Source organism: Myxocyprinus asiaticus, chromosome 11 (genome assembly GCF_019703515.2).
Source record: "Myxocyprinus asiaticus isolate MX2 ecotype Aquarium Trade chromosome 11, UBuf_Myxa_2, whole genome shotgun sequence".
Classification (NCBI taxonomy): domain Eukaryota; kingdom Metazoa; phylum Chordata; class Actinopteri; order Cypriniformes; family Catostomidae; genus Myxocyprinus; species Myxocyprinus asiaticus.
The window spans coordinates 13,884,706-13,910,412 of NC_059354.1; the positions used below are offsets into that span (position 1 = coordinate 13,884,706).

Sequence of the window (25,707 nt, forward strand, 5' to 3'; positions counted from 1 at the left end):
GTTTATAATTGGAAGTAATGTGATTAAATGTGTTTTGCAGATGATGAAGTCTACTGACAAGTATTGGGATCTCGTCTCCTGCAAAAACAGTAATCCTGAGTGTGAGCAATTCCTGGAATTTCTGAGCTGTACCTCGAGATGGTCTGGCCCACAACAGCCTGATAAAATAGGTACAGTGAAGCTCTGTCAAGCAGTCACACTAGGTCCCAGGCATGAGTATCTTGTTTGGGAAAATTACGATCTAACGCCCATATTTCCCCAGGGAGCACTGTAATCGTTGAGCCAACCACTGCATGTTCAGCACCTAAAAACCTACTTGTTGGTAGGGTGGTAACATGTGGGGGTACCGATGGGTGCCAATGAAGGTACTTAATCCTAACCCGAAGCCAGTGACACTTCGCCGTAACACTAAGCTAGACGACGTTTCAGCTTGTCTAGCAGTGGAAGACATCACTCTCGCACATGGTTTGTGTAAGACCCACTGTGATGCTCCTGATTCTAATTGAACAAAATCTGTACCCTCTTCTGATACTGCACAATTGTTACGTGATTGTGGTTTATCAGATATTAAAATTGATGGGTGTGAGGTTTCTGAGATTTAGAAAAGGAAATTGGTGGATCTTATTGTGTCATATCAAGATGTTTTCTCCAAGGATAAATTGGATTGTGGAGAGGCAAAAGACTTTGTGCACAGAATTCATCTTTATGATGAATGCCTATTTCGCCTGCCCTATCGCCATATTCCACCTGCCCACTATCAGGAATTGAGAGAAGTGTTGTCAGAAATGGAGGATAAAGGCATTATCAGTAAATCTGTCAGTGAGTATGCTTCACCTTTGGTGATGGTGTGGAAAAAAGATGGTGATCTGAGGGTTTGTACTGATTTTCGCTGGCTCAATGCTAAAACTATCAAAGATGCCCGTACATTACCGCATCAGGCTGATTGCCTCGCAGCTTTGGGAGGTAATGCTCTTTTCAGTACCATGGACTTAACTTCGGGATTTTACAACATCTCACTCCATGAGTCTGATCGGCGATATAGGGTATATACAGATATCGCCTTCCACAGGGCTTATGCAACAGCCCAGCATCTTTCATGTGTATGATGCTCAGCATTTTCAGTGATCTTAACTTTTCAAGTCTTCTCTGCTATCTTTACGACTTGTTGGTTTTTGCTCCGGTTGAACGAGAGGCTTTGGAACGCTTAGAGATAGTGTTTTCTTGGCTGAGAAAAAGCAATCTGAAGTTAGCTCCTAAAAAGTGTCACTTTCTGAAAACATCTGTGAAATTTCTAGGCCATGAAATAGATGGTACTGGTATTTCAGTTGATGAGGACAAAGTAAAAGTCATTGCTGCTTTTAAAAAATAGGACTTAATGAAGGAAGACAATCACACCTTCACAGAAAAAGATTAGATCGTTTCTCGGTATGGTCCTGTACTACCAATCCTTCATTCCTAACTGCTCTAGTGCTGCTAGACCCTATTCAAGTTAACAGCTGGCCAGAAACGTGTAGTGAAGGGTGCTAGTGGTCGTAAGAAAGCAGGTACTTTTTGAGAGTTGACACCTCAGGACTGGACCCCAAAATGTGATTTGGCCTTTGACGGATTGAAAAAAGCACTCATTGAAAGTGTAGTGTTAGCTCACCCAGATTTTGAGCATCCGTTTATCCTTTGCACCGATGCACCATTGGATGGCTTAGGTGCAGAGCTTTCTCAGGTACCTGCCGGTGAGGACAAGGCAAGACCGAGAGCATTCATGAGCAAAACTTTGAGCCGTAGTCAGACCAAATATCCTGCACACAGACTGGAAATTTTGGCTCTTAAATGGTCAGTATGTGACAAGTTAAGTCATTGGCTTAAAGGTCATGAGCTTACATACATTATGGCAAAACCTAAGTTAGATGCATGTGAGCAACGCTGGATTTCGAAGCTTGCACCTTATACTTTTAAGATCAAGTACATTCCTAGAAAACTCAATGTAGTAGCAGATGCACTCAGTAGGGATCCATTCATGAAGCCAGTAAGCCAGCAGCTCTTATCTGAGTCTTATTCTGAACTGTTGAGGCAAGTTCACAGTGTGGAGGATGGATGTGTGCAAGAGACGTTTCGCCTGACATGCCAACCACAGGCATTAAGTTCACATCCAGCCCTACACACTGGGTTGAATGCGTCAATGTCTGCTGAAGACGTGTCTTCCATTCTGTCTTCATGTGATGAATGGGATACAGGAACTGAATTTAGGGCAATATCATTTGCCGAACATCTGAACCCGTTGGTTAGTGGTGACACCGAGGTGTTTCATTCGCTTTCACAAACAGACCTGGAATCGATCCAACACAGTGACGCTGTCATCATCAGAGTATGTTATTACGTAGGCAGGGAGTGTAGACTATCCAGATGTGAACGTGAAAATGAAATCCAAAGTGTGTTGCGGATTCTAAAGCAGTGGGACAAACTTTCAGTGCTTAATGTAATTTTGTACAGAACAGTCAAAGATCTGCTTACTAAGCACAAGAGGTTTCAGTTTGTTTTACCCAACTCCTTGAAGGAAAAGGCACTTTCTGGTGTTCATGACCTGGCTGGTCATCAATGGCAGCCACACACTTTGTCATTAGCTCATCAGAGGTTTTTCTGGCTAGATATGGAGCGAGATGTGCGTGATTATGTGAGGAAATGTAACAGGTGTGTTTTAAGCAAGACTCCAGAGCCAGCAGCCAGAGCGCCCTTGGAGAGTATTAAAACAACAGCCCCACTTGAGCTTGTTTGCATCGACTTTTGGTCTGCTGAAGACCGAAATAACAGATCAGTAGATGTTTTAGTGATCACAGATCACTTCACAAAGCTGGCACATGCAATCACGTGTCAAGACCAGACGGCAAAAAGAGTTGCTAAGAAACTGTGGGACGGCTTTTTCTGTGTTTATGGATTTCCACAACGTATCCATTCCGACCAAGGTGTGTCCTTTGAGAGTGTGCTAATTGCCGAACTTCTTGACTTGGCTGGCATTGATAATTCTCATACCTCACCATATCACATGATGGGGAATGGTGGTACTGAACGGTTCAATAGAAAGCTAGGTAACATGTCGAGGTCACTTCCACCTGGACCTAAGCAAAAGTGGCCGCAGTTGGTACAGACTATGACTTTTTTGAATAACTGTACTGCGCACGAAACAACAGGATCTGATGTTTGGTAGGGTGCCCAGGTTGCCAGTAGACCTAATGTTCCAGAGTGTTTTACAAGATAAGTCAGTGTGTGACTATGACGATTATGTCGAATCACTAGTCAGTCACCTTCAGTCAGCCATGGCGTTAGGCCAAAATACTTCTATGGTAGAGCAACAACACCAGTCCAGTCAGTACAATAAACGAGTCAAGGGTTTGCCCCTAGCCATAGGTGACCAAGTCTTGGTGGATAACAAGGGTTGTAGAGGGAAACGGAAACTTGCTGATAGATGGGAACTGGTAATGTACTCTGTTGTTGCCTCAAAGCCTTCGCTGCACATCTATAAGATATGTGACAGGGATGGCAATGAGCGAGTAGTCCATTGGAATCTTCTTCTGCAGGTGAACTTTCTTCCTTTGCCTGAAACAGACATTGTTCATTCTTGTCAGGAGAACAATGAGACTCGTGTTTGCATTGTATCTTCAGAGATGACGTCTGATGTAGCACTTAGTGGTAGCTTAACTGAGCTAACACAGATTGACGGTTCTTCATCCATTGCTGAGGTGAATGAGTCTATAGAGCTGTTAGATGGTAAGCAGACAGAGCCTGAGGAATTCTCACGAGCAGGCTCTGTGTCTGACATCTCTATTGTAGCTTCATGTGGTGATGACCGCACTGCTTCATGGGTGCATTCCCAAGAGCCCAGTCAGCATGGACCGAGTGCTCAGACAGCTGTTTCAATAGCTGATGACAACGCAGTGGCTAGTGCTATTGCAAGTCACTTACCTCAAATTCCTGATTCAAACAGTATGCCTGTTAGACAGGATCCAGTAGCTGATTCTGCTGCTAGTGATCGTTACATCACCAGATTTGGAGGGGAAATTAAACCTGTGTGTAGACTCATCGAATCTATGGTTCAACTTGAATCTTTAAGTTCAGATTCTGGGTCTCCAGTTGTTCATGTCTGAATTTTTGGGTTGTATGGGAATACCTAAAGTTATTGAAACTGTTTTATTTGAGTACCTGGTCAAAGTATTCAAGGTGTAAAGGGCACCTTGTTAATGCCTATAAAGTGTTAAACATTTTCATGTCCTTTGAGTAGGTAACTTGCTAAACTGACTGTCTTCACTGGTTGTTTTGTGTGTGGACCATGTAATTCTTGTGACCTGGGTACAGAAAGTTTGTTTTCTTTTCATGTATTTTGTAAATTTTGTGTAATTATAGGGTGTGAGTGTAACAGGTGTAAATATGTCCTGAGTTTTATGTTACAGAATACAGAATGAGCTTTATTGTCAAGTATGCTCATGGAAATGGGGCCTGTCTAGATTTGATCAAAAATGAATTCCAAACAGTGATGGTGCTGTTTTTTACATCAGTAATGTCCTGACTATACTTTGTGATCAGTTGAATGCCACTTTGGTGAAAGTACCAATTTCCTTCCGAAACAGCACAATCTGTACATTATTCCAAACTTTTGGCTGCCTGTGTGTGTGTGTGTGTGTATGTGTGTGTGTGTGTGTATATATATGTTCCGATCCTCAAATCTAATTGGACGAGAGACATTCCATGAGTACTGATGTTCTCACACCATCAGCACTCAGACGCTTCACTGTGTGTATCACTCTGCTTGTGTTCGTGCCGTTCTAAACTAAAGTCTAAGAGCAGTGCATATGTGTTAAGAGCTATCTGTCTCTTCACATTTAATATTGTGACATTACATATTTTAGCCAGCAGGTGGAGGCAAAAGACCATTTTTGTGTGTAATATGAGCCATTTGGTGACGTGAAATGAGTCCGCGTCACTCAGTGTTTACACTCAACAGCACTCCGTGATCGCTCGTATTACTACTACACTACTAAAAATAGGAAATAGCTTTAAGCAGTTTAAACTAACAACTTCAGCATTAAGGCTTATCACAGCTGAGAGACACAACAGACTGATTAATTCACAAACTAAAAATAGGGAGGAATACCCCTGCGTGGATGGCTATTTTCATCAAAATTACATTATCTTCAGAAAGCTGACTAACAGACTACAGCATCATCAACAGGTGATCGCACATGCTCCATCTCTCTCTCTCTCTCTCTCTCTCTCTCTCTCTCATATATATATACACACATACATCCTTGTTTCTCCAAAAACATGTTAGAAACAGCCCAAGTCATGTTACTAGTAGTTCTAAAGTTATCTTTTGGAGAGGCTTGGACACATCATTTGTTTTGAACCAGCAACGGCAGATTCCGATCTGTGGCATAAGAAAGTAGTTCCATGCACAAATGCATTTTTTATGACCGTCCACAGTTTTTCCTAATTTTTTAAAATGTACTTGTTCATTGAACTGTTGTATATAAGCAATATCACATGAGCAAGACTGCAATATCGCCCTACATCAGCACTGCTGTGATTGCCTGAGGCCTCGTGCCTGTGGCCGAATCACAGCAGTGCTGATGTAGGGCGATATCGCACTCTTGCTTGTGTGATATTGCTTTATATACACATATACAGTTGAAGTCAGAAGTTTACATACACCTTAGCCAAATACATTTAAACCCAATTTCCCACAATTCCTGACATTTAATCATAGAAAACATTCCCTGTCATAGGTCAGTTAGGATCAGTACTTTATTTTAAAAATGTGAAATGTCAGAATAATAGTTTTAACTTTTATTTCTTTCATCACATTACCAGTGGGTCAGAAGTTTACATATACTTTGTTAGTATTTGGTAGCATTGCCTTTAAATGGTTTAGCTTGGGTCAAATGTTTTTGCCACAAGCTTCTCACAATAAGTTGCTGGAATTCTGGCCCATTCCTCCTGACAGCTGGTGTAACTGAGTCAGGTTTGTAGGCCTTCTTGCTCACACACGCTTTTTCTGTTCTGCCCACAAATTTTCTATCGGATTGAGGTCAGGGCTTTGTGATGGCCACTCCGATACCCTGACTTTGTTGTCCTTAAGCCATTTTGCTACAACTTTGGAGGTATGCTTGGGGTCATTGTCCATTTGGAAGACCCATTTGCGACTGAGCTTTAACTTCCTGGCTGATGTCTTGAGATGTTGCTTCAATATATCCACATAATTTTCCTTCCTTATGATGCCATCTATTTTGTGACGTGCATCAGTCCCTCCTGCAGCAAAGCACCACCACAACATGATGCTGCCACTCAAATGCTTCATGGTTGGGATGGTGTTCTTCGGCTTGCAAGCCTCACCTTTTTTCCTCCAAACATATTGATGGTCATTATGGCCAAACAGTTCAATTTTTGTTTCATTGGACCAGAAGACATTTCTCCAAAAAGTAAGATCTTTGTCCCCATGTGCACTTGCAAACTGTAGTCTGGCTTTTTATGGGAGTTTTGGAGCAGTGGCTTCTTCCTTGCTGAGCAGCCTTTCAGGTTATGTCGCTATAGGACTCGTTTTACTGTGGATATAGATACTTGTCTACCTGTTTCCTCCAGTATCTTCACAAGGTCCTCTGCTGTTGTTCTGGGATTGATTTGCACTTTTCGCACCAAACTACATTCATCTCTAGGAGACTGAATGCGTCTCCTCCTGAGTGGTTCCATGGTGTTTGTACAGATGAACATGGTACCATGGTCATTTGGAAATTGCTCCCAAGGATGAACCAGACTTGTGGAGGTCCACAACATCTTTTTCTGAGGTCTTGGCTGATTTCTTTTGATTTTCCCATGATGTCAAGCAAAGAGACACTGAGTTTGAAGGCAGGCCTTAAAATACATCCACAGGTACACCTCCAATTCAGTATACCTATCAGAAGCTAATTGTCTAAAGGCCTGACATTATTTTTTCAAGCTGCTTAAAGGCACAGTTAACTTAGTGTATGCAAACTTCTGACCCACTGGAATTGTGATATAGTCAATTAAAACATGCAGTCGACATGGGATTGCATCATATCCTGCAACATCTGGACAGACCAAGGACATATGCAAGGATCCTTTTTGTGGACATCAGTTCGGCTTTCAACACCATCATCCCAGCTATTCTCCAGACTAAATTACACCAACTTTCTGTTCACACGTCTATCTGTCAGTGGATCACCAGCTTTCTGACGGTCAGGCAGTAGGGAGTGAGACAGGGGAAATTTTCTTCCAGCACCTGTACAATCAGCACAAGTGCCCCCCAGGGATGTGTGCTCTCCCCACTACTCTTCTGCCTGTATACAAATGACTGCACCTCCAAGGACCCCTCTGTCAAGCTCCTGAAGTTTGCAGACAACACTACTGTCATCGGCCTCATCCAAGATGACGATGACAAGTCTGTATACAGAAGGGAGGTTGAATGGCTGGCTCACTGGTATATTCAAAACAACCTGGAGCTGAACACGCTCAAAACGGTGGAGATTATTGTGGACTTTAGGAGGAACACCCCAACACTAACCCCCCTCACCATCATAAACAGCAGTGGAGCCATTCAGGTTCCTGGGCACTACCATCTCATAGGACCTGAAGTGGGAGACCCACATTGACTCCATTGTGAAAAAGGCCAAGCAGAGGTTGTACTTCCTTCGTTAGTTGAGGAAGTTCAACCTGCCACAGGCGCTGCTGATACAGTTCTACTCAGCAGTCATTGAGTCTGTCCTCTGCACTTCAGTAACTGTCTGGTTTGGTGCAGCTACGCAATCGGATATCAGAAGACTACAAAGGACAGTTTGGACTGCTGAGAGGATTATTGGTTGCCCCTTGCCCTTCCTTCAAGAACTGTACACTCGCAGAGTGAGGAAAAGGGCTGGAAAAATCACTCTGGACCCCACTCACCCTGCCCACTACCTTTTTGAGCTGTTCCCTTCTGGCCGACACTACAGAGCTCTGAGCACCAGAACCATTAAAACTGCCCCATTGAGCAAAAATTATGTGTAATTCACAGTTTAGTCTTTTTATATTTATCCAACACATCCTACCTCTTCTGCCATTATATTCCCTTGCACTGTATACAACAGATTTGTATTTGCACTACGTATATGTATTTATATACACTACTGTTCAAAAGTTTTGAAACACTTGAGTGAAATGTTTCTCATGATCTTAAAAAATATTTTTAATTGAATGCGTATGCTTAAATGTTTGAAATTAGTTTTGTAGACAAAAATATAATTGTGCCACTATATTAATTTATTTCATTATAAATCTAAAGTTTAATAAAATAAATAAATAATAATAAAAAAAATTAAAAAAAACGTTTTTGAAATTGATGACTTAGACCAAATAATAAAGAAAAGCAGCAAATAAGTGCCCAACATAGATGGGAACTCCTTCAATACTGTTTAAAAAGCATCCTAGGGTGATACCTCAAGAAGCTGGTTGAGAAAATGTCAAGAGTACATGTCTGCAAATTCTAGGCAAATGGTGACTACATTGAAGATGCTAAAATGTAACATAGTTTTGATTTATTTTGGATTTTGTTTAGTCACAACATAATTCCCATAGTTCCATTTATGCTATTCCATAGTTTTGATGACTTTACTATTATTCTAAAATGTGAAAAAAAATAAGTGTTTGACCGGTGGGGGGGGTGTGTGTGTGTGTGTATATATATATATATATATATATATATATATATATATATATATATATATATATATATATATATATATTGTGTATTCTATATATACTTTATTTTTGATTCAATTTTTTTTTTTTTTAACGGCACAGTGTCTTCATGCAGTTGTTTAATAATTAGTGATTTGTGTTACAACAAAATGCCAATTTTTTTTTTTTTATGACTGTAAACAAATCATAGATACAATACTAATGCTTTCTCACTTAAGCAGTTTTGGCCTCAAATTTCCTTATCAGCGCACCACTAAATACTTTGTTATGGAAACATATTTTGAAGCTGAAGTTTGTAATTTCTGTGACACTATGGCCACCGAACAGAACTGAAACAAATCGGACTGGACTGGAAAAGTCGCTCCAAGCAAGATGATTTTTTATAGTGTGACAGAGACAGCATTACAGATTGAGAAAATGAACCAATTAATGGCTTACTTATAGTTGTCACCAGGGGCTTAGGAATCATTATAACTGAGGGTGACGTCCCTCTCACTTTTAGAAATAATAATTACATTTTAATATGTTTATTTTGCTTAATTGTAGTGCAAAGGAAAAAAGTGCAGCCGTTTGCCAAAACTGAAGCCTTTAAGACCCAGCAGAAGCCTCTGCCATCTGGTTGATTCGGCAGTGGGAGGAACTAACTCAAAAGCGACAATTCCATTGGCTAGCACTCACAGTCCACGTTTTGATTTAGCAAATCGGTTCAAGTGAACGCAGACAACGTGATTAATATTCCAACAGAGTCCAACAGCCTACAGCAAAAGACACTGAGCTGCAAACTACACGAGATAAGATATGAGCAAACAGAGAAGTCATCTTTAACTATTGTAAGTTAATCTTGTTAAACAGATTAAAAAATATATATTTTTTGGTAACTTTCAGCAAGATTTAAATCTCTGACCTCTTTATTGTTAGTCTTTTTCACTGAAACACTGAATGACCAATAATGTCCCATGTACAATCACCAGCCAAAAAAACTGAAGGGGACAGACATTCAAGGTTCCTTTCAGAGTCATATGTGACTTTTTTGACTTTTCCATGTTTTTTTTTTTTTTTGGCTATAATATTGAATTGAAATTAATGGTAGTGGTGATGTTTGTGGCATATCTATTTTAGAAAATAAATAAGATCAGTGACCAACTCAACAGTGTAGACAGACATGCTTTCAAATTATATCACACATATAACAAAAAAAATATTTAAAACTGTAGTATTATGAAGAGAGTCTGATGAAAATGCCCTGTCTACACCAGGTGCTTCCGTTGATGCGACGCAGCGGCTTGTGGCTGTCTACTGGACGCGTCAGCACAAACGTTCTAAACTGTTTTTTTTTTGTGTGTGTGTTGTTGGCAGTAGTCGTGCCAGCGCGTGCAGCGCAAAAATTGAATGGGACACCCATTTTCTCTCGACGCAATGAGCCACAATGGCATCCACTGTAGACCGCATCATTGATTATAATGGGTTCTATTGCTTTTGACGTGATGCACAGCTCATGTCCAGTGTAGACAGGGTGTTAAAATGTGTACCCCCCAGTTTTCAGATTGTTTCTACACCCATGGTTGTCTCTTTATATTAAGCAGGGACAGGAGAAAGTATTTTAACACCAAAATATTTACACTTTTCAGGTTAATACAATGTATTTCAGTATGAAGTTTTTCAGGTAACTTTGGGCCTGTTCACACCAATGTCCAATGCAACTAAATGACCTAACCCTAACCCGAATTTTAACAATATTTGTGAAATGTTTTTGCAGCCAAACAAATTACACCGAATCCAATGACCCAAAAAAATAAATAAAAAAAAATTCAGTATTGCAGTCCTTACCAAAAAAAAAAATAAAAAAAAAAAAATCACAGAATTTTGATGACACATTTTCGGCATAGTCTAAATAAAATCTGAGTACCTGAAAAAATTGTTCACCATTCTAACAAAACATCAATTTAGATGTAATAAATAAATAAATAAAAACTAACTAAAAACTAATAATAATAAAATGATACAATTTCATCACAGTAAAATATTTCAGATTCAGTAAAAAGGGTTCACAGAGTCTCACTGTTTATTTTTTAAATCAGTTGTGCTGAAGAAAAAAAATAACAAAATCCTACTTGGTGTGATTGGGCCTTGAAGGTTTCACAGGTGTATTTGAGTACCTTGTTCAGTTCCACATATTTCTTGGCATCTCTGGCAGGAGTTAGCATGGTGCTCTTGTTAAGCATAGTGCCTTTGGGCCCACAAAGCCTCAGCCGTTGGTGCTGGGGAACCAGGGAGCCCGTCTGAGTCAGCTTACACTGGAACATTTGATGGATGAGCACGTTCTCACTAGCTGCTCAGGGGGGAAGAGAGAAAATAAACACAAGGCTTCACACTATTAGAGCTTAATTATGGTACATGCCAGAGCTAATTATCTCCCCTCATTTACACCATCCCCTCGAACACCCTCACAAACAAAATAATAGGACTCCATTCAAATCTCCCTGTGCACACGTGCCTGCCTCAAGCCGACCTCTGACCTGCTCAACAAGGGGAGAGTAGGAGGTGTATGGACGCTAACATTTACAGGAAATGTGTGTCAGTGAAGGTCATAGTGGACACATGTCAACATATCACGTTGTCTACAACTCTACTGACTCAGATGCCTTTTCAGAAGTGTCACAGTAACTCAGCTGTTATCAAAACTGTGCAACTTTTCCAGTAACAAGCTACTTCTTGCAACAGGTAGCAGCGCAGAATTACAAAATGCTACATTGCTGTATTTTGGCCACATTTTATTGCGCCCGACACTAACAAACGAGCTAAGGCAGTAATCAAATGGGTTCTCCTAAACTGTGCTTTTTCTCTCCCATTTAGCGCTGGACAGTCTTATTTAAGTGAATTGATTTGTTTGCAAGGTCCTTTTTTTTTCTTTCTTATTTTGATGAAAGTGGTGGCTAAACTGCCACAGTTTTATTGTAGTTACAATAAATACGGTGACTATGCTATTTTGGCAGAAACTATGGTTTCCAGTGGTGACCATATACAAATTGAGTCAACTATAATACAAAACACCAATCCTTACATTTCATAACAAACAAGATGTTTTGTGGCAGAACTTCCCTGTTCCTGTCCAATGAGCCAGTCAGGTCATAGGTCATCTGCAATAAAGGACACAAACACATGTGAGTTGAGCACTAATAATAGCCCTCGCTCCCAGCATGACGTAGAGTGTTGACTCTCCAGAGGATTTCTGGGAAGACTGTGACTATGGATTTGTGTTTGTGTGAGAACTAAGAGACCCTGGCTGAGCAAATGACCGACAACTCAGCGTGAGCATGTGTGAACATGCAGTTCCCGCAACCCACCTTGCCAGCGTAGTGAGTGACGGTAAACGACGGCCCCTGGTCTTTGGGTGGGGGGTTCCCATTGCCGTCTTTGGTTGAGAGGGAGACGGCGTCCGTGCAGGAGGAATCCAGCTGTACCTGCAGCTGCTTATAAAGGTTAACTTCACATGGCCGGAGGGATTGACTCTCTTCATCTATGATACACAGCACCCCTTGAGGCTTCTGTAAAATGCATACACACAGTTGCACTGAGGGCTTTTTGCTGTAAAACATGTAAGGGATAATGTTCAGTCAGTCGGTCATTATTATTATATACACCCTCAACAGGGTGATCTGAATGCTATATATTTTACATTTTTATATTCAGTGGTAAATTCTACAAGTTTAGCGGTCATTTAACAAAATACATTTGACCACAGAATGTCACACATATCGCAAAAAATAGTTTTAATGTTTGTATTAATATTTATAATAGTAAAATGTTAGTTTTATTATTTTTACTTAACTATTTTTTGATACTTTTCGAAATTGTAAGTACATTTAAAATTTACATTTCTTTCTCTCCGTCCACCATCTTTGATTTATTTTTTCAATAAGCTTTTTATATTTGCATTTGGGGAATGCCTTTTGCACAAATAATACATGCAATGCTGCCTTAAGGCCTCTGCACTCCAAACGCAAATTTTCTGAATCAAAACAATGGATTCCTATAAAGCCATTCACACCTGGAGTGAACATTCACGTTCAGACAAAGCAATTTTTTTTTATTTTTTTTTTTAAACAGTGTTATATATATATAAAAAATCTATTTATTATTTTTTTTCACCTGGTGATGAAATTCCATGACCAAAAAAATATGAGCTTTAGATCAGAAGCTACCATGGTTACCAAAACCAGTGCAACTAGTGGCACTAAAGCACAGAAAGCTGTTTTGACCACCGACATTAAAAGCTGAATTAACATGAGGAAGAAATCCTGAAACAGCAGTGAGTATCTTTTTCATTTGCATCAAATGCTTTAAAAACTGAAGAAAACAAAATAAATCCTCATATGTTCTCTTAACATGTAAATGAAATTGCTGTATCACTGACTTAAATCCCCTTTAAAAAAACTTTCTGATCTTACATGGATTGTCTACATAATGCATTACATATTGCTGCATTTTTGCATTTGCACTGAATCTTACGTAAGTTCTATTATATATCTAATATAATATATATTGCGGCATCTTTGCCTTTGTATTACCTTTATATTTTTTCAAAGGTGCACTCATAATTGTTTCCTCATTAAAAAAGTTTAACTCCTAAATACATGAACTGTAATTTTGCAGTGTATGTAGGAAATCATGACCACTCACATTAAAATGAAGACTCAAGTCATTTCAGTAACCTTATAAAAGCTGTTTTATTCTACATGAAGAGGGTCCGCACATGGGGGCTGCCATGTTAGAATCACATGTCCTGTTATTTGACTCTTTCACTGATTGATTAAAGTAATTATGACTGACTGTGAATACTACATTTCTACAATGACATCTGAAACTGAAAACGTTTAATTTAAATGATGCTGCATCCAAGCCGCTAGGTGTCAGTGTCCGTCCAAGATGACACAAAGACAAAAGTTACTGAGTGCATCTTTAAATAAACAACTTTATGGATCTTATTATTATTATTATTATTATTATTATTTTTGCCAAATATTAATAATAGTAATACCATTGCTGTGACCTGCAGTGCACTCTGTATATGTCTTTGATTCAAAGTGCCTTTGAATACCAAAATCGTGTTGGTTTCTCCACAAAATTATGTATCGTTATTGCTGAGCTATCATTTACAGTCATTAACAGCTGTGCTGTTGTTAGCAGTACTAACGTATCAAATAATGGGTCAGAATGAATATGTTTTTTTTTGTTTTTTTTAAAAAACTTTTTTGGGGTGTTATGTTTTACTATGTGGATTATATAGACTCTTGGAGTGTTTCAATGTTGTCATGTTTAATTCGTAACATGCAGGGTTTTGAGCAAGAAGTAGTTGTATCTTATTGCCATGTACAATCAGTATTGTTCCAACATTTGTTTTAACAGTCATTATAAGTTTGCATTACGCAGTGATTTTCAACAAATGTACTTAGAACAAGTATATACACAATATGTGACAATGGCATATAATCAGTTTGCTTCAACTGATAACATGTATTAACCGTTTATATTTTTTACACTCCATTCTTTCGAATCACCCCTCTGATTGTATGTATACTGTATACATAATAATACTGCCAGTCAACTTGTCCAGCAGGTGTCCAATAGTTTGTGAAAGTGTCTTGAATGTTTTCTTTCTCATTAAGCAGATCAACACCAAACTCGTATTTGCTGCTGCAGCTTGTAAATATGTGTTGCCTTTTTCGATCTGCTCGCTAGAGAATTATTTGCCTGTCTTGGTTGTTTTGCTTGTCGGCGGATGGCTGAGAAGCTGAAAAGTGCTTTGTGCCACCTACAGTACTGGGGTAAACTTGCTTGTAACTTAGCACCACCAATTGTAAAGGCGTAAATGTGCTAACGCATTTGTTCGCCTCACTTTTAATGTGAAAGGGCCATCCATCTGCAATTTGTTTCACATTATCACACGCCTCTCTTGTGGAAAGGCCTTTAAAAGGAACTTTAGTACCTTAGTGCCATAGTAATCTTAAAAGTGCACTGGATTACCATTTAAAAATCTTAGTCTCTATAACGTAATCATAGAATTCAATCGCATTTATCATCAAGTACCATGGTACTGCCACATTACCTTTTTGTTAGTGGTAATACATAATTATTTTTGGTAGTTGATGCATAACATGTCCATAAGCTTTTAGCTTTTATGTTAAAATGTAAATAAATACATAAAAATACTCTTTCCCTTAGGTGCTGTTCATTCATATTTCTAGTTCTATTTCCAGACCGCCAGAGACGGTTAAAACATAGTGGAAGGAGTCGTGCGCTCACGCATAACATCGAGAAACTCGCATTGATTTTGTCACACGTGACCCGACTGATGACGTGTAGGAAGCTATATCCTTTTCCATCCACGTCATGGTCAGTCTCTTTGTCATTCTCGCCGAAGAGATCTTGCTCAAGCATGCACAGCTCTTGGGCTAGCAAATTGCTCCCCACTATAGCCGTGTCTCGGGATATATATCGGATTTAATCATCGGATTTACACACTGGAATTATACATCGATATTCATCGAATTCAGACACCAGACTGTAGTGTTGGACCAAGTGGATCAAGCGCTAGAGGACAGATAGAGGTTATCTGGTTTTATTAGCGGCACTCACTAACCAGCGTTATTGAGGTGAGTGTTTTTATCAGGAACTCAGTGGTTAACCAAGGTTCTTACTGATGGCTGCCAACAATACACTGCACCTGCTAGAACATGTCACTGCCTTTGGGCTGAAGGTGAACCTACAGAAAAGTTGCCTTATTCCCTGCCACTCTGTGTGTTTCCTAGGCATGCATATGGACTCCAGATCAATGAAGGCTACTCTCAGAGCACACAGGAGATGGATAGTATGCAGAGCCATAGCAAAATTCCAGGTTCAACGCAGACTACCTTATATCAAGTTCTAACGGCAGGCTGGCCTTCTCATGGCAGGGCTTTTACACCTTCGTCTGTTCCAGCATTGGCTAATAGCCACGTGACTGTCAGCAGTTCGCAATCGGCTTGCCCTGGTTCGAGTCACAACCAGCTGTTCTGCTTCCCTGATGCTTTGGAGGCAGGAGCAGGTCCTTTGAAGGGGTGTATGGATGGGACCGCCCCAGCATGAGGTAAGGTGGTAACCACAGATGCCTCCCTAATGGGATGGGGAGGACTATGGCAACATCGGGGCATACAAGGCAGGTGGACCCCACAGCTAAGGACCTCTCACATCAACCTTTTAGAGCTGTGGGCAGTATTTTTCTCCCTGAGACACTTCAAACAGGAGCTGCCAGGGAGACACATATTGGTGCAGACAGACAACATTACAGTTGTGTTCCTAATCAATCACCAGGGTGGAACAATGTCTCTACCTTGCCTTCATCTGACATGAGTAGTGCTGCTGTTGGCAGACAGGCACTTCCTGTTGATCAGTGCAGCGCACATTCCCGGTCACTGCAACAGCGTGACGGATTCACTTTCCCGTTTTGGTCCGAGGCCAGGGGAGTGGTGTCTACACAAAGTGGTTGTCCAGTTAATTTGGGAAATTTAGAGGACAGCATCAGTAGACCTCTTTGCCAGCAGGGTGATGACACATTGTCTACTGTGGTTTGCAGCACAGGAGGAGCAGGGTTCGTTGGATAAGGATGTCCTGGCTCACGACTGGCCAGATCTCCTTCTATATGCTTTTCCTCCCCTTCTGCTTCTTTGGGCTGTCATGAGACCTGTGCAGGAGAGGCGCCACAGGCTCATCCTAGTAGCCCCATGTTGACCAGCAATGCCTTGGTCCAGCCTTCTGTTAGCTCTCACGACTGGTCCACCACAACTGTTGCTGGTTCGGAGGGACCTATTTTCACAGATAAAAGGAACACTTTTGCACCCTTCCCTGGACAGGTTGAAGCTGTGCGCCTGACCCTGTGGTTGAGCAGATGCTCTCGCAATGTTCGGCAGGAGTGAGGAACACTGCATGAATGCTTGTTGTTGACTGTCCTATCAGCTCAGTGTTGGACTTCCACACTGAGGGCGGCAAGGGCTATTGTTTGAATATTTGTACTTGCCATTTTGGTGGGAGATACGCATTAGATTTAAGAATATTCTATCTTTTTGTGTGTCGCCTCAGTTAGTTTTTTTTTTTGTTTTGTTTTTTTTTTTTTTTTTGTGGGGAGGATATTTGGGAAGTTTCCATTGTCCAAGTTGTTCCGTTTCTGGGAGAGGAATGTCACGGCTCTGTCTCCAGCTTAAGCTGAAGTTGTTGGTTCTCCATGCTGTTTAAAAGGTAAGTGATCTTTTTGGTTTAAACAGTGGGGGATTTTAGCAGCAGCTTTATTGCTGCTGTTGCCGTTCTGTTCCCCTGTTAGGTCTTAGCGACTTGTTCCCTTTTGGGACAAGTTGAGCTCGTAATTTGTTTGTTATTTTTGTGTGGTGACCGTAGGTAGAGCGGTTGTCTTGGGGACACATCTGTGGCATGGTAGAGTTGCAAGCTTGCTGGTTGCTTGTACTGTGCCAGCGGGCTTTATTGCATAAATACCCCCACCAGTAACTGCACGAAGACTAGGGTGGAGTTAGTTAGCATCTTGTGTGTTTAGATAGCTGCTGTGCTCGCTGATGAGTATGTTTTGACTCATAAGTTTTAATGAGTCTCGTAAAAATAAGGAGCTGTCTGGTCTTAAAACTGATCATATGACACCTAAGAATGCTGATTTGGTTTGTAACTACTGCCATGGTAAAGGACATTGGAAAAAAGTCTCCTGTGCTTAAGTCTAAAGGTAAATATTCAAATATTTCTGCGCGTTAAGCCTGCTGTGCTTGTGCCACCCGTAACTATTAGTTCTGTTAAATCTGCCAGTGAAGAACAATCTAATGCTGTGAACGCTGTTAGAGACTTGAAGTTATGTGTCTTTGACTGGAAGTGACGAAAAGGTTCCAGTCAAAATCTTGCAAAATACGGGGGCTTCAGAGTCTTTTGTCTTACAGTCTGTACTGCCATTTTCCCAGGTAAGTGATACTGGGACCAGTGTCCTTATTCGGGGAATTGGGATAACCACTTTGTCTGTTCCTTTACACAAAGTAGTGTTATCTTCTGATCTGGTGAATGGGGAAGACTTGGTTGGCATGCGTCCCTTACTGCCATTTGAAGGGGTTGACATCATCCTGGGAAACAATTTGGCAGGTGGACAGGTGTGGCCTAATGTTCCTCCACCTCTTATGGTTTCTTCTGTTCCACTGTCACCGGAGGAGTCCAATGAGAATGTACAGGAGTATCCCGAAGTATTTACAGCTTGTGCTGTAACTCGAGCTATGAGTGCTAACCAACCTTCTCTCTGTATACCTAGGACTGACAACAGTGAAGTATGTGTGGAGCCAAAGTTCTCTCTACCTGTGTCTCTTTCTGTGTTCTGCCCTGAAATGATAGCTGAACAGCAAGCTGATTCTACTCTCACAGAACTGTTCAAATCAGAGATGTTGCTCATGGCAATTTTGTGCAGGATGGAATGTTGATGAGAAGACGGATTCCTCATGGCAGCAGTTTTGCAGGTGACCCAATTATGCATGTGGTGGTTCCAACTAAATTCCAGTCTTTAGTACTGCAGATTTCCCATGATGCTATTGCTGGACATTTGGGTGTTAAAAAGACATATGACCACTTTCTTCACCATTTCTTTTGGCCAAAATTGAAGAAAAAAAATGTATCTCAGTGCTTGTCATACTTATCTCATAACCAGGAAGCCGAATCAAAAAATTAAGCCTGTCCCATTGTTTCCTATTCCTGTGATAAGTCGATAAGTCGAACACTTGATTATTGACTGATTAGGTCCACTGCCTAGATCAAAGTCTGGCAGTACTTATTTGCTCACCATGATGTGTGCTTCGACATGGTACCCTGCAGCATATCCTCTTCATACTATTATGGCAAAGTCCATAGTGAAGGCTTTAACCCCCATTATGTCCATTTTTGGCATTCCCAAGATCATACAAGGTGATCAGGGATCTAACTTCTCTTATCACTTGTTTTCACAGGTGTTACGGCAGTATAAAGTGAGCGCCTATCATCCCCAAAGCCAAGGTGCTTTGGAACGTTTTCACCAGACACTTAAGTCTTTATTGCGTGCTTACTGTATGGAGATGGATGGTGATTGGGAAAAGGTATTGTCGTGGCTGATGTTGGCAGCCCGAGAGGCTGGACAGGAGAGTATAGGTTTCAGTCCGAATTATTTAGTGTTTGGGCACACTGTTCGAGGTTTGTTAGCAGTGTTGTGGGATAACTGGACAGAAACTGAGCCTCCTCAAAATTTGATAAGTTATGTGAATGATTTTAGGCTCAGACTTTATGAAGCGGGTGAGTTAGCAAAAGAAAAGCTTCTCACCTCTCAGTCAAAAATGCCATTGTTTTTAAGCTGGGCATCGCCTTGTTTGTTGTTGAGTAAATCTGATGGCATGTTTCGACTAAACCTGATACCTTCCCTCTCCCTCGAGTGGAGGATTGCGTTGACCAAGTTGGGGCTGCTAAATTTGTGAGTAAATTCGATCTACTGAAGGGCTATTGACAAGTACCTTTGACACCACGTGCTCAAGATATTTCTGTTTTTAATACACCTGCGATGTTATCCTCGTATAACATTATGAGTTTTGGTTTACGCAACGCTCCCGCTATACATTTCAGCGATTAATGAACAGAGTAGTTTTTGGGTTGGAGGGAGTGGGTATTTATTTGTACGATGTTGTCATTGGTAGTGATTCCTGGGAGCAGCGATTGTGTCGCATCGCAGCCCTATTTTTGAGGCAGCTAAATCGCTTCTCATTTCTGCCCCTGTGTTGGTGGCACCACAGTTTGATAAACCTTTCAGGCTGTGTGTGGATGCCAGCAACAGAGGTGCAGGAGTGTTGCTACATCAGGAGAATGGTGATGGTATAGATCAACCAGTGAGCTACATCTCAAAAAAGTTATCTTTTTAACAGCTTAACTATTCTGTGATTGAGATGAGGCATTAGCTTTGATTTGGGCCCTGCAACATTTTGAGGTCTATGTTGGGTCAGTGGTTGTTCAATTGGTGGTGTACACTGATCACAACCCCCTTACATATTTACATTCTTTGTGGTGCCCAAATTAACGCCTTACCCAGTTGTGTTTGCTCCTACAGTCTTATGCACTAGACATAAGACACATTAAAGGCTCTGATAACATGTTGGCTGAAGCCTTATCTAGAGCCTCCTTGCCCTAAGTCTTTGCAATCGTCCTTGTTGGGTTGTCCTGCTATCTACCCTGCTTGTCTTGTCTTCTTAATTTGCTTCTGCAGGGCCCGTGGTTGATGAAGGCTGGAGTCGGCATGATGTATGGGTTGGGACTATCCAAAGGTGTGATTGGTTGTTTTTGTTTTTGCAGGTCTCCTATGGATCCCTTTTTTTATGGAGGAGGGTGCAACAACCCCTGTTGGGCTTGTGGTTTTTCTTCTCCCTTGTGTTTGTGGGCTGGTGCTTCATTTTGAGTTGATAAGCCCTGCTCATTGAGCCTACCCAGATTCACCTGTGCAGAGGGCGGAGAGGGCTTTTAAAAAACTGCTCTCATCATTCCTGGAGGGCCTCTCCTCGATCCAGACTTGTATTGTTTAGCTTTATTCTTATTTTGTTATTATTTCATTTCCTGTACATATACTTTTCCTTTATTAAATTATATCCTTTGAGCCTGTATCCAATGTGCAGTCTCCCTTATTGTTCCTCCAACACAGTTGTAAGCAGCGCTGCTCTTCCGGCTGTGACGCACGCTTGTCAGTTCTCACGTGTTTCAAATGCCAATGCGATTATGTCACACGTGCATACCGCTGCAGAACGGAAGCATGATTGAGTTAAAAAAAAAGGTACTTAAATATTTATCTTTTTTCGCACCAAAAGCGATCGTATCACTTTAGAAGACATTCATTTAACACTTGGAGCCACATGGATGACATTTATGCTGACTGTCTGTGATTTTTGGAGCTTCAAAAGAGAAAGCTCCATTCACTTGCATTTTGAGGACCTACTGAGCTATGATATTTTTCTGTTTTTCTTCAAATGTGTTCTGGTGAAGAAAGAAAGTCATCCACATCTGGGGTATCATGAGGATGAGTAAATAATGAGATAATTTTCATTTTGGGGTGAACAATCCCTTAAAATAGTTTTAGAAGGATTATAGTCAAACCATAGGACAGGCCAACTTACAAATGTACTTCATGTCAAAAACACATATAGTTGGCATTTGACATGAAATGTACTGCAGCTGCTTGTCAGTAAAGGACAAATATGAACCCATGAAATAGGCTGCCATAAAAGCCCTCAAATGTTTCAGATTATTTATAGTCAGGTGTAGCAGAAATGTGTGTGTGGGGAGGGAAAGTGTGAGTGAGATTGTGTGTGTGTGTGTGTGTGTGTGTGTGTGTGTGTGTGTAAAATGCTGTGTCACTGTCTCACTAAAGGATGGAGTCATTTCATGACTCATAAAATGGTCACAACTAACAAACAACTAATAGAGTCACAGCCTAAAAGATGGACTTCACATCTTTGGGACACCAAAAGGGAATTCAACATGCCTGTGTGGATGTGAGTGATGAGTGTGTTAGCTTGCCTTTATAAAAGAGCCAGAGAACACATCCATTATTGAGTGTGTAAATGAAGAGACTGCATTACCAGAAATTAAAGAGGCAACAGAGGAGCTCTTTGTAAAGGGTCAACAGCCTCCGGGTGGGAAAAAAGCTTTCCACCTTTCTGTAGAAGTTCTTTCCTTCCCCTCCCTCCCTTCCTGGCTTTTGGAAAGCCGCTCCAACTGTGTACCTGGAAGAAGAAGTCCAGTACCGCTGGCTGGTTGCCGAGGGAGTGTAGTGTCTCCATAGCAACCCCCTCCTGCAGACATTCCTGCTGCTCTTGCTGGAAGAGCACCTCTGTGGTATACTGCCTGATCCGTTCATTCACCATGTTAATGCACACCTACAGAGAGGGGAAAAAAAACACACAAAAGCCTTTGTTAAACCTTTACTCTCACAGTATATTTATACTTCACTCATAAATAGAATAGCACATTTTGCTGATGCATTAACCCATTTGTTCATTTCTCATGTTTATATGCTTTTGTAGACACATATGGTAACACACAAATGCTTTCTATTAATCTCATAAAAGGAAGACAATGTGATTTAGGGGACCATTATTTGGCCAAGTAGGACATGTTCTTGATCAGCATCCTTGTTGGTCCTGAAACAACATTCCTCTGAGCCAATCAGATTTTAGGGTTAGGTTTAGTGTTAGGCTTTGGTCTAGAGTTTGTCAAGTTCCTATCAAATCCCATTGATTTTAGGAGTAGTGAATGCGTAAGGGTAATGGTTAGGGTTAGGGAAAGAGTAAGAACTAGAGCTGTTGATTTAATGTGTTCATTTAGTGCGATTTATTATAAAAAGTTAATATGTTAAAAAAATGAATGAAATTAATCATTAATTGAAACTGATGTCAACTTTAAGCATAATGTTCTATGATATGGGAATAAAACCAAAAATATACTGATTTATAAAACCACTTTTTGTATTGTCTGAATATTATTTATAAAGTAAGTATAAAATAATATACTGTATGTAATGCTGGAAAGAACAGCTAAGACTTGCATGAATTTCCGTGCCAGTCCAAGCTGGTTTAGGATAGTAAGGTCTAGTTAAACAGCATTGTCTTTCTGATGAACAGGCTGACCAAATAAGATATGTTGGTTGAGATAATTAAGAAGTCTGAAAGGGACTCCAGAACGCCATACTGAGAACCTGCATCAAAACACAGCATTTGAAAAAAAAAGTGGCTATAAGAACCATATGCATGTTGTATCCAGACAGCCACCACTAAAATAAAACACTCTACTGACATATATTTAGCATTACACATACTTTCCAAACAATAGCCATATGCAGGGGTTAAATTGGGCCGGAACAGTGTTCATGCACCTTCGATTCCAAAAAGAAGGAAAAAATGCTTGTTGGTCAATCCATTCCATTTCTTGTATTCTCCGATGAGATTTTCTTTGATCCTTTTGACACATTCCATCTCTAATTAGCGAGTGTACTTGTTCAAAAATATTTCAAGTCCATTATGCTTCGCTGTAGTCTGTTGTGGACGCTGGTAGAGGCAGCATATTTGAGAGTGGCACGAGATTGCGCGCCCCTGTATCCAGACGTACCGTGGCCCGATATCAGTTTCATAGAAATCAACTGCTCACCCTTTTCTTAGATATGCAGTAGCAATTTTGCTTAGTTTATCAAAAAGCTACATACACAAAGTTGTTTTGAATCCGGAATCACTCGCATCAAAAGCAACAACAACATAGACCAAAAGACCATTCGACCAACACACTATAAAAAGGTTTCACTGTTAATTGCCTATATTTATATGTGCACTCCATTTTTGTTAAGCAATTTTTTCTTTTGAAAAAAAAATAAATAAATTCTAGCAAATATACAGTGGGATTCAATGGTGAAAATGCTTCTTCAGGCCACAGTGAAGACTTTTAAACTCTTTTACAATTTAATGCAAATGTTTTCATTATATGCACAACAACGCGTAAAAGGTACTTGAGTAGTCCGTGTTTGATTTTCATGTTAAGTTGACCCACAACCTAGGGCAAGGAGGAGGTAAACTTGTCCCAGTTGTCATCAGATTTTTTAAATGTATAAAATATATTTGATATTATTCTTAATCGTTTTTTTTTTTTTTTCAAATGTAAAACACTAAACCAAATATTAAACGAAATTAAGTATTTTCACAATTAAGTTGAATAAGGAAATACATAAATAATGACAGACAAATCATATAACAGAATCCCAGTAAAATTTATTCATCTATGAATTACATTCCTCTGTGAATTACATGCCATACAGGGCTATTAAGAAATTCATATTTAGACACCCCTGTATTTTATTAAAACAGTATCCTTTAAAAATAATCTGGGCACATCACCCGATTTTAGGCTAAATGTCTCGCTATGAGTTTATCTAGACGTAAACCCTCTTTGCAAAGAAACATATGTATATATAGCATTACACATACTATATGTATATATTATGTTATATACATATATATATAAATTTGATAAAACATGAAAAGACCATCTGACCGAAAGGTAAGATGACCAATCATAATTAGTTTTGTTTTACTTTTATGTGCTGTTTATGGGACGGTGAATCTAAAAATCAACCACAATAATAGATCAGCATGGGGCAGGGCTGAAGTTAGAAATTCTTGGTCCCTGTACAAAATATATTCAGTGGGCCCCCTCCTGTTAGTTGTCCGACAGGGGGTGGGTGTTATGGGGTGCGGACAATTCTTCCATCAATATGCGCTGCCCGCCGGGTCGGGGGTGGGGGTACTAAGGAGGGCATTGCCCTCCTAGATTTTCCTTGTGCCCCCCTGAAGAGCTGACATCCTTCAGACCAACTGCAAAACACAATCAAGGAGGAATAACCCAGTTAAACAGTTGCCCACCCGATCAAACTAGCGATAAAATGCCCCCCTAAAGACCACATCCTAGTAGTGCCCCTGCCTGGAAAAAAAGTCATGTTTACAAGGTCTGGCTGACACATAGGCCACATCCACACTAATGTGTTTTCATTTAAAAGTGCATTAATTTGTGGGTGCAGACAGTTCTCCCATCAATATGCGCTGCCTGAAGGCTTTTGCTTTGCTATTGTGCGCTGTCTCCATGTTTACAGTATATCCGTGTCTCCCACTGAATGTGCTTAGATGCTCTATACAATATGGAACAGCCTTTCAATGCCCCCTCCCATTTTCGCATTGGGAATTGGGCATTCCAAATTGGGGAGAAAAAGGGGAGAAAAAAAAATGCACTTTCACAGGAAAACACAGTGTGGATGTGGCCTAAGTGTCAGCCAGACCTTGGAAACATGACTTTGTATCCAGGCAGGGACTACTAGGATGTGATCTTTAGGGGGATATTTTGATCATTAGTTTGATCAGGTGGGCAATTGTTTATCTTTTTGTGGGACCAGAGGGTACTCCTCCTTGATGATTTTGCTTGGGTTGGTCCTCCTTGATTGTGTTTTGTCATTGGTCCGAAGGACGTCCAATCTACAGGGGGGCACAAGGAAAATTTAGGGGGGCAATGCCCTCTCTAGTACCCCCCACCCTCAGACGCAGCCATGTTTCCAGGAGAACTGGTAAAGAACTGTGCACATTGACTCCCAAAAAATTTTAGTCAGCCCATGCCATTTTTTGGCACAATATGCATCAGATGGAGAGTGAACGGTCCATGGACTACCCACAGACAAACACATTCACTGATCATCTTCATTAAAACAGCAGACAAAAGAATGAAGACATTGAAGACAGCAACACTGGCGTAAATATTGGCAATTTATTTATGTCATAGATGTAGCTCTTCTTGAAGTATCTCTAATCCACTGATATTACCAGTGAGTCTTTTTGGAATCAGAGCCTTTTAATAAGTATGAGTAAATGACCACCATATCGGACCCGATACCGACCAGTAATGACACAGTATTGATGCATTCCTAGTGCACATTAAATATCTGGTTCCCAACCCTTAATCACTATCACTCTCTCCTAATTTGTGTTCTCTCTCTTTCTTGTGACCTTGAAAGGTCAGGACTGTAAATCTCTTCGTTCCATGTGTGGATTAAAGGTGCATACCATTTAGGAGACAAGCAATCGACATCTTGCTGTCTCATAAGCATTCCCCAACCCGTCACACACAAACACCATCACAAGAGGCTCTCCCACAGGATTGTAAGCACTTATCTCGCCTAGTGCCAGCCCTGATTTACACTTGTCATTCCAACACTGTCAAGGAAGACATCCAGGAATGGCACACACACACACGCACCTGCCGACCTCTTTTACAGCTGTCAAGATGGATATCTGGCACATAGAGAAGAGATCCACAGATACTATACACAAACAGACACACTCATCTAGACTCAGATGATGGAGAAAGACACTTGTC

General features: G+C 40.6%; 1 protein-coding gene across 1 annotated transcript in view; it reads right to left on the minus strand.

Annotated features, from left to right (window-relative positions):
• LOC127448609 (unconventional myosin-XVI-like) overlaps positions 1–25,707 on the minus strand; it is a 311,203-nt gene that overhangs the window by 79,562 nt on the left and 205,934 nt on the right. The window contains exons 22-25 of the mRNA XM_051711276.1: positions 21,528–21,680; positions 12,075–12,275; positions 11,792–11,867; positions 10,887–11,059 (exon numbers count right to left, since the gene is read on the minus strand). Coding sequence (XP_051567236.1) covers positions 10,887–11,059; positions 11,792–11,867; positions 12,075–12,275; positions 21,528–21,680 — 603 coding nt within the window. The remainder of the gene's footprint in view (positions 1–10,886; positions 11,060–11,791; positions 11,868–12,074; positions 12,276–21,527; positions 21,681–25,707) is intronic.